Below are 10506 nucleotides of genomic sequence, written 5' to 3'. Positions count from 1 at the left end.
ATCTAGAAATGTCAATTATATTATCCTAACTTTAGTCTGAGGTATTATTTATTACTAAACATTAAAATCTAGAGTTTTCACCGACACATTTATCTGGTAGGGAGGGAAGGTGGGGGAGGGTTGGAACCAACCAACCCAGCTGGCGTGAGTGGAGGAGGGGGGAGGCAAGGAGGGTACTTTGATTGACAGATAGTGTCGTGGAAGAATATTTTTTTATTAACTGAAGATATTTGTTTTACTCATAAAATTCATACAAATTACGACTGAATATATATTACATTGCTGAATTTTACACTATGATGATCATTTTGAATATAAACATCATGGATTTTGCATTAGACATACAAATTTTAGATCTAAATAATATTTTATCTTGTGCAAAAATATATGAAGTTTACATTCAAAATATTCCCTGACCTGCAAGGAATCCAGAAATGTCAATTATATTATCCTAACTTTAGTCTGAGGTATTATTTATTACTAAACGTTAAAATCTAGAGTTTTCACCCAAACATTAATCAGAGAGGTAGGAGCTAGTGAGCTGGAAGATTTGAGTCCATTATTTGAATGGACATTAACCTGGCAACTGTATTTCTCTTAAATATTAATTGTGAGCATACCATCACAAAATTTAGATGTTATTTTTACTACAACATAGGTATTGTGTCGGAAAAAGCGGAGTTTGGGGGTAGGGCCAGTCTCTATTGGAATTAATCCCATATGTTCTGTTGTTCACTTTCCGCGGTACCCTGTGGGTTCAATTGACCGCGTAAATCGGGGTACTACTGTAATGTGAAAATAAATCACTTTTGAAAATATGGAGTGATTTAAGTCAAGATGAGAATTTGCAGGTCTCAGAGGGATGTTACAAGAGGAGTGACTTTGGTAATCTGAGAGACTCTGTTGAAAGGCAGAGTTCAGCTTAATAAAGTGGGGAGCACTAAAACAATGGTGTACAAAATGAAACTGTAGTGAAGCATGAGTGTATCCAACCAAACATAACACTTCCTATAATTTTCAGAAGTGGCGGTGGTATATTCTGAGATCTGAAAAAGTACATACAATAAACAAGAACTAGTATGTCTATAACAATTAAAGGATATAAAAGGAAGAATTCAGAAAAAGAAATGCTGAAATTATTTGTCGATTCAGGTCCTTTATATGGAAAATCTAAAAAATATGAGTGAAAATGCTGTTTATGATTAGCAGGTTGGTGAAGGGTAATATGGAATACCAAATGTATATGAATTAGACTGTAATTGAATGCAAAGAGAGCTGTTGTGGAGGGGGGTGTGTACAGAATAAAGAAATGGATGGATAAAATGCAAGAAAAAGTCCAACATCACATTGCTACATAAGAAATTATAAAAACAAAATTTATGAAACAGAGAAAGACTGAGAGGGAAATTTAATATAAGTTAGTGAACTACCGGGTAGTTAGCAGTTATGGATGGAATTTTTAGATATCAGTACCCATTCAGGTTGGTAAAAAAATTATACCTGAAATCTATAAACTATACACAAAGAATATTTTACTACTGTATTACTACATATTCATTATTTCATGGTGCAAATTCTAAAGATGACAAATATTGTAAATATATCCTCTGCAGCATGCACATAAAAACCATATATCATCTTCGGCAAGATACTAAATATCCTACAAGTTCCTTTACAAGTTTACTGTAACCTTTAAAAGCAATGTGCCTATGTGTAATATTGAGGACACAGTTACTAGTCCAACAACCATACAGAGCTACAATACAAGAGGGATCTTGAACAGCAACACTATCAGTAGCTTACAAACATTTGCCAGATTACCACGACTTTCAGGGAATACTGTTACATTCTTGGTCAAATCAAATAATGACATTATTTCTCACTATAGAAACTATGCTTAATCTTTTAAAAATTCCTCACAAATAAATAAAATGAACTTAAAACATTAAGATTGCATATCAAGATTTTCTAATAAAACTATCTACTGTATATAAGTCTATTGGTATCTGTCGCTACAGTTTTGGCAACAAGGACTTGACAATATAACACTTGAATTGCTCAGAGTGAGTGAGGTATAAAAGGCATTCTTACTGTAAGTGCGCACGCACGTGCAGGCACACACACACACACACACACACATTTACATATACAAGCATTACTCTTAGGGCTTGTAAAGTCCATTCACACAAATAAAAAATATTTAAAGTCTGACGAATAAAATTATTACAAACACTCTGGAACTATCCATTATCCACTAACTACTTGTTGTAGACAACATCCTACCTTGTACAGGTAGATCCCAGTTTACAAAGCTTCGGCTAATGAAAATACACCAAGTTATGAACAAATTAATTCTATCCCGTGTAAAGCCAAAGTTATTTATATAATTATTTCCATAATTTGGTCCTATGTAAAAATTAAAATATGCTTAACCAATGCAGCTTATTTTCCTACCAGTATGCTTACTTATTCAATGTTGTTTTCCATCATGAATCAGTGGAATGAAAAAAAAAGAATGTACAAAAATATGAATAATCTTCATTCACAAGTGTAAAATTATTTGTATAAACTTAAATAAACTTTATAATTAATTGAATGTCTATTGTTAAAACTGACCCATAATAAATGATTTTTGTTTGACAAAAATTTTTCCCAGGACTTAACTTCCCATTTTACATTTATTCTCATGGGTATACTGTAATTGATCCCCATATTGTCATTTCCCTTAAATGTCCCACTTTCAAGGAAAAAAACGCCAACCTTAACCCTTAGGCCCCAGGTGACGTTCCAGAACGTCCGCCTATTCCCACTATTTTTTTTATTTATTATTGATTTTTTTTATTATTATTATTTTTTGTTAAATTAAATTTTTTCTCGATTTATCCCTGCGGGGAGATGGGATACTGCCAGCAGCACCCTAACCAGGGGATTAAGGGTTAAACGAGGACACCTTGCATATGTATTTCAAGAGTGGAGTACAGTACAGTAGAACGTCGATATAACACGAGATATGTTCCAAGAGAGGTCACTTTAAACCGAATTCGCACTAAATCGAAGTGTTGTTTCAATGGAATAATTTAGTTTGGTACATGAGAGAAACACAAAATACTAAAAAGACTAACGCCCGTACTATTAAACAACATCTTCCCTTGAAGAGGGTCGTCGTGTTTCAACCCGAGTTTTAAACTAAATGAGTCCTGAAGGACACCACAGTACTGTACAGTACTTAACGGGGTGGTGTGGCGGTAAGATTAACTAATTCCAATAAAATTAATTTATAATATTGGAATTAGTTAATTCTAACGCCACACCACCCCGTTAAGTACTGTACTGTGGTGCCCTTCGGGACTCATTTAGTTTAAAACTCGGGTTGAAACACGACGACCCTCTTCAAGGGAAGATGTTTATTAATACGGGCGTAAGAGTCTACCCAGATGCGCCTCAGCCCATCTCCTAGAGTAAACAAAACATTTGTTCTTTGTAGTATTATGTTAAAACAAACACTCATAAATCAACACAGCTAAAGTTATGGGACGTGAAATGGTCTGTTTACTAGTGATCAGCTGATGCGAAAGGGGGGTTGAGGTGATATGTTTGACAGTTGATGCCAAGGTCTAGTGCTTATTTATTTATCTGTCCTTAACCCTTAAGCCCCGTGTTAGGGTGCCGCTAGCAGTACCCCCCCTCGGAGGGGTTAAATCGAGAAAAAAAATTAACTTAAAAAAGGGAATAGGCGGATGTTCTGGAACGTCACCCGAGGCTTAAGGGTTAAGAATGACTAAGTTTTTTTCTTATAAAATGTTACTAAACTGACCTGGGAGAATATAATTAACATTGCTGGAATTCTTATAAAATGGTGATTAGTTTGAATATAAACATTCTATAGTTCACATTAGACATAAAAATTTTAGTTCTAATTACAAATGGCTAAAAATTCTTATAAGATAGTGATTAATTTGAATGTAAACATGCCATAGTTTGCACTAGACAAAAATTTTAGTAATCATTTTGTACATTATTCTGATTACATGTACAGTTCAGCTTTGTCCTTAGGACAGTGTGTGTGCATGTAAATGAGTTTCAATAAATGAATAAAGTTACATATATTGAGCCAAAAATAATAGTTGAAAAACTTTATGTAGACAGCTTGGATGGCTACATTTTAGAATGACCAGTAATTTTAATACTGTATAAAAAATGCACAAATATTAAAGAGCAAAATTTTCTTTATATTTACTCCATTGGAAACGAATGTAAACATAAAAGAGATTACTGAATTGGCTGAGAACCTCCTCAGCTTATCAGCTGATGTTCAAAACAAAACGTGATTTTCGTAAGGATTTCGTTAATCAAATTTTTTTCATTAACTGAATTGAAGATTCTTATGGAAGGTAATTCGTTAACCGAGGCGTTCGTTAACCGAGGGACCACTGTACCAAACAACTGACTAGCTGCAACAGCACTCATCCCCTCTTTAAACTTTTCTAATAATTCAACTTTTTTTGTCAGGGTCATCACCTGACTTCTGCCTTTTACATTTCACTCCACTAGCATCACTGGCACTGACACTAGGCAGTCTTTTATGGGTCATTTCACACAGAAACACTCAAGTTTTGAGTACAACATGAGATGCTGTGTCACAGGCACTGGTTGAGTGCGAACAGAGGGAGAAGTGACGCTGCGGGCGCGTGGAGTGACTCATTGCGCTGCGGGAAAAGGCTTGCAAGCTAGCCAATATCTGCTTACTGTGAATCGTCAAAATCGATAATCACAAACCCGCGAATGGCAAGGGCTTACTGCACTACTATATGTTCCCCTGATTCATATAATAATCATGAACAAAAAATTTCTAAAATTAAAAGTTAGATTATTTGTTTGAAAAATGTCAACAACCAAATTTTTATTAACATGAACTTGTGGTGTTCTACTGTACAGTATATTATATTCAATGACATCCTGATGCTTATCGATTCCATTCTCTTATTCATACAAAAAAAAATTCTTTATAATATTGCTAGAGATTTTTTTTCCTTATAATACTGTATGTGTGTTCCAAATAAGAGTCACACCTCTCTCTTCTTATTGCTATTTCTTTGTTAATTGTGCAGTCTTTGGGAAGGATAATAGAAGGTATCTTTATTATCCTGTAATATTGTTAATTTTCCACTCTTTCTATTTTGCTTTATTAACCATCAGCAGTTGTATACACAATGTAATTGATATTCCTGTACCTTTCATGAGGTTTTTAACAGTGCCCAAAATCCACATACATACATACTGCACATATATACATGTGTGTGTATGTGTTTAATAAACATTAAGCACAAACAATTGTGTTCAAACTGACAGAGAAAAAGAAAATATCAACTTGAAAGAAAGCTCTTACAAATAAATCTAAATTCATTAATTCCCTGAAAGCTGGGTAGATATTGGCTCCATCTGTGAAGTTTCCCAACATCATGCATCAAGTAGATATCATAATGTTGTAGGATAACAGACGACAATGCTCATCCTCAAACAACCAAATATTTGGGTTCACTACATTCATATCATTTTCTCTAATACATAAATTAATTGTAATACTGTACTACCAAAACATACATTGAAAAAACTTGATCAAATAATTTTGCATTGTGTGAATGATAACAAAAAATACAAATTGTTCATCAACACAAAATTTTAAATCGTTAAAGCGTCACCCAAAACTAAGAAGATGAGGTGGTACTATCCTCTGTTGTTCCTCTTACTCATGCCTAAGAACCCTTCAATGGCTAATCTTTAGCCTGTTCCAAGCCATTCATATCTGAGGAAGGCTTGAGGGGGGTAAATATACACTGAATTAAAACCAGCTCAAACATCTACGTTGCATAAAAAAATAAAACAGACACCCAGAGGGAACAGTGGGAAGGAGTACTTACATCAACCTCTGCCTAAATTCGTCCCAGGGAATTTACGGGGCACAAAAACAAAAAGAAAAAAAAAGAAAAAAATAGGATGAGATGTCAACATAAGATTCTACTACAGATACTGGGATGTTGGGACACAAAACAACAGCAATTAGTTACTTACAATGCCTATACAATAATCTGTACCTTGAGCCAAGTGGGACTCTTCAATCCTATAGTGAGTAACACAGAATATTAATGTTTGTAGGCATAAGTCTGGCTTATGTATGGGTTATGTAGTGTTACTTTCCCTCAGAAACACGATCCTCACAGGGATTAACCGAGATTTATAATATGTAAAGCAATAATGGTATAAATACCATGTACGTACTGTACTGTAATAGTTTCTGTAGTCTCCACATAAAGATGATATATGCTAAGAGCCCATATATTTGGCAACAATAATTCTTAATAGAATTTGCTTTTGTGCAAAGCTGGAAAACTACAAAAAAAATTTAAATGAAAATCTATAATGAGATTAAAACTTAAAAGATTCATCAACATCTAAATACGGTTTTATTGATTATTTATCCAAAATCTATATAACACTTACAATTTCCATTTGAAAAACAATATCATTTACCTAAAATCCATATTACACAGATTTTTATATAAAATTGATGACAAATTTATCTGAGGAAATCAATGACTCCATGAAACGTATCACTATGTCATACATGTTTCAGTGCTTATTAGAAACTAGAAATATTGTTGAAAACACTGAATACGGTAGTCATATTTTTTTTTTTCAGTATGTTCTACACTCTGAACGACACACAAGAGGAAATATCTATAGAGGTGTAATTAATGCAGATGATCATGCTGCAAAAATATGTTAGCCACATATTAATAGAAACAATGTCTGAATGCTATATTAATTCCTACTAATTCATAAAACAATATACTGTAATAAGTCTCTTCTTCATGTGCAATGACAAAACTGCTAACCAAATCAAAACCTAACCTATGGTAATTTAAAAAATCATACGAACAGCAAATTGATAGCAAGTCAGCAAACTTATTGTAATAATAAAATTAAGCATCATGACAAGTATACATTCACAATCAGGCTTTTCTATGCTGCATTAGTGAATCAAGCAAAGAATGAAATGCATTTCTGGTGGCTCAAACATGAAAATATCAGGAAGCAATACTCAACCTGTTAGCCACATTCTAAATAAGCACGCACGCACGCACGCACGCACGCGCACGCACGCACACGCACGCACGCACGCACACGCACGCACACACGCACACACACACGCCACACACACACACACGCGCACACACACACACACACACACACACACACACACACACACACACACACACACACACACACACACACACACACACACACACACACACACACACACACACACACACCTACCTTTTTCAATAAACCAATAATTACTATTATTATTACAGAGCTCTCTGTGAAATCATAAACCCATCCACAGGATAAAAAAAAGTGGTTACATCATTCAAGTTAGTGTGCCAATGGTCCAAAACTTCTGAAATACACACAGACAAATGTATGCACAACCATACTTATAAGTTCAAAGATAAACACTTTGGCAGAACAATAACTATTTCTTACAAAACACACACGCATAAATGCAAGCACATGCACACACAAAATATAAATTGCGTGAAGCCATTAACTGCCATTTGGTAAAGATAAAAGTAATGAATCTTAAGACTTCACAGGTTGAGTATGCTTGGCAACAAGATAAATGAATAAAAAATAAAGAAAAAGACTTCTGATTACCTTAAAGCGGATAACATCTTCCATGCGTGCCGTCTTGCCATCTGCCACGCATGACTGGAAAAAGGAGGGCGCAACCGACACACCTAAGGCCTCTGAAGTCATCCCTGTCTGCGCTCTACTTGCATTCATGGCTATCACTCTGTTATTTGATAACAGGATCTCAGTAATAAAGTACAATTCAAGCAACTACTGTATTAAATTATGTAGTGGCAAAACACTTTTCACTTTCAGATTAAATAATGACGTAACAAAATCGACCAATTTTCATGTTTATCATGTGTTTCATGATGGGCCAATTTTCATATTTTATTAAAAAAAAAAATCCATAGAAACTGGACAAAATTAAAATTAAGGTACTTACAAGATTTTCTTTCCAAGTTAGGGAAATAACAAATCAACAAAGATTGGGTGCCGAGGAGTAATCAAATGGCCACTGAAGTCTCCATACCTCACACTTACTGATTTCTTCCCCTGGTGTCACCAAGATTGTTCAAGAACAATTAGGTGGCACTAAGAGGAAGAAATTAAGAGATGTGAGGTCCAGAGATCTTGTTGACCATTTAATTATCCACATCACCCAATCTTTGTCGATTTGTTATAATTCCCTCACCTGATAAAGAAAGAAAAAATATGAACTTTAATTTTCCTATGGGAGGTGACCCAATATGAGACACCCTGTACACAAATCGATAGAATAAATAAATAAATAAAACAAATAATAATTCAGTATTCACACCCAGAGGTCAGTCCATGCACAATTTTCTTCAAACATTGTAATCCCTGTACGCATCTACACGTACTACACTGTAGCTCGGCTAGATTCATAATTTGTGTCACTTAAATTTAGTCTTCAAGCAAACAATCTTCAATCCTTTCTTAAATATGTCAATATCACCTATATTTCTGCTTTGTTTTATCTATCAAATTATTTAATCTTGGCAGATAACCACATGTAGCTACTTCCACACATACTTCTGCTACTGACCAAGAAAATCAAAAGAAAAAGAATAGTTTCCTCCATAAGCACAAACAGGGTGGATCCGCAAATGAAAACAAAATATATTCTCAGAAGGAAACCAGGGCATAATTGGAAGGAAGAAATAAGAAAGACAAGAGGGTGAAGGGTAAAAATTAACAAGAATAAGATATCTGTACTGCAATATCATTCATTGAAAGTATACAGTACAATAGTTAGTGAAAAAGTGTAACAATCACCATATGATGTAGTGTTGCAGTGACCCTCTCTACTGTTATGAACCATAAAGTATTCTTTAAGTATATTTCTATTTCTGAAAATATGTTCACAGTGACTCCAAGAGAAAAATGCTTAAAGTAGCCTATTTAAACACACCTTCTAGCCTGCTTCATTCTCCTTAAATCTGCCCAATTCCCTACACACATGATCCCTTCCCCTCACACACACTATATTCTTCTCATACATGAACTATTACCCTCACACTTGTTCTATTCCTCTTACATCCGAGATGTTCCCCAAAAACACATGCCCTACTGCCTTCATATTTAATTATTTCCCTCACCCCTCTCTATTTTCCCCACACCTCTTAATTCACTTCACACCTGTGCTATTTCCCTTACATTTCATTTTATCCTTTTAAATCTCATCTGCAACCTAACATCTGTGCTATTTCACTCACAGCTGCTGAAATTCTGAAATTCCCTAAAATCTGTTCCTTCAACTTTATGAACCCTTTCCCATATAATAAAACATAATGCGTAGGAGGGGATGAAAAAAACAATGAAGAGAGTTTAACATGAGAAAATCAGACCATGATTATGAATGCATGCTGTCAGCCATATTGTTAGCTTGTCAACTCTTTTTTTTTTCTTTTATGTGGCCAAAAAATGCTCATGGCAAATTTTTGGCTGGTTTTTCATTATCAAAATCAGACTTCAGCAGAATCAACCTTATGAAGTACTGTATATTCCATAAGCTTCTGCTGGTAAATAGTCAATGGATGAGTTGGCAGTTCTGGGCAAACACAAGAAATACACTCTGCCACGTTCGTAGAGTGATACGGTATATATAATTTGCAATAAAAGTTTAAAGTCCTGCTATAATAGTCGAGATAAGTTGACTTCCCTAGAAACCGGGTCACCATTTGCAATGACGTCACAAGTTTCAAACTCGTCGCTGCAGTAGGAGGTAGTAGAAAGGGTGGCCTCTTCAGACACCAAATGCCACATTCAGATAAGTTTTAAGGGTGGTTTTTTTTATGGTCTAAGTCATGGACATTTCGTAAGTGAAGAAATGTGCCGTGAAGAGCAACTTCAAACATAGGTAGGATGGACTTATTAGCTATAGGGGTTGGGTGTAAACGGGACTGCCCAGTATGAGCCATAGGCCGGCTGCAGTTTCCTCCATTCTTATGGACATAAAAACTCCCATGTTTACACCAGCTCAGCTGTCATGTACTCTTACCTGGTAGATTTTCCTCTCTTTTTTTTTTTGGTGCATTTACAGAGTATGTCAGTACTAGATGGAGATACGAGTCAATTTAGAAATACGTAATGACATTGTCTGGACTTTGTTTTGAGAATGCCTGGTGCTAGTTAACATGACAACATAGTGCTGTTATTGTTTTGATAATTCGCTTATGAACCACTGGGATATATCATTTATATTAATTAATGGGTAAAATTTTACTTTAACTACCATAAGTATTTTGTTGTTTAGATTCGAGATAGGCTATATTAGGTAAATTTTAAGTTTTGGTCATGCTTGTACTTAGACATGCAGACTTATGTTTTTTTTCTGATGGTTTGCAATGT

General features: G+C 34.8%; 1 protein-coding gene across 11 annotated transcripts in view; it reads right to left on the bottom strand.

Moving 5' to 3' along the window:
- Nucleotides 1-10506, bottom strand: part of LOC121866734 — a 104876-nt gene that overhangs the window by 46709 nt on the left and 47661 nt on the right. For 9 of the 11 annotated variants that reach the window (XM_042366437.1, XM_042366517.1, XM_042366508.1 and 6 more), the window contains 2 exons: nt 7717-7855; nt 5919-5930 (listed from right to left, as the gene is read on the bottom strand). In XM_042366437.1, the coding sequence (XP_042222371.1) occupies nt 5919-5930; nt 7717-7855 (151 nt within the window). The remainder of the gene's footprint in view (nt 1-5918; nt 5931-7716; nt 7856-10506) is intronic. The other 2 variants (XM_042366468.1, XM_042366485.1) reach the window with 1 other exon arrangement.

Source organism: Homarus americanus, unplaced genomic scaffold (genome assembly GCF_018991925.1).
Source record: "Homarus americanus isolate GMGI-L3 unplaced genomic scaffold, GMGI_Hamer_2.0 scaffold32583, whole genome shotgun sequence".
NCBI lineage: Eukaryota > Metazoa > Arthropoda > Malacostraca > Decapoda > Nephropidae > Homarus > Homarus americanus.
The sequence above is the reverse complement of the archived record's forward strand: the minus strand, read 5'-3'. Positions and strand labels throughout refer to the sequence as shown.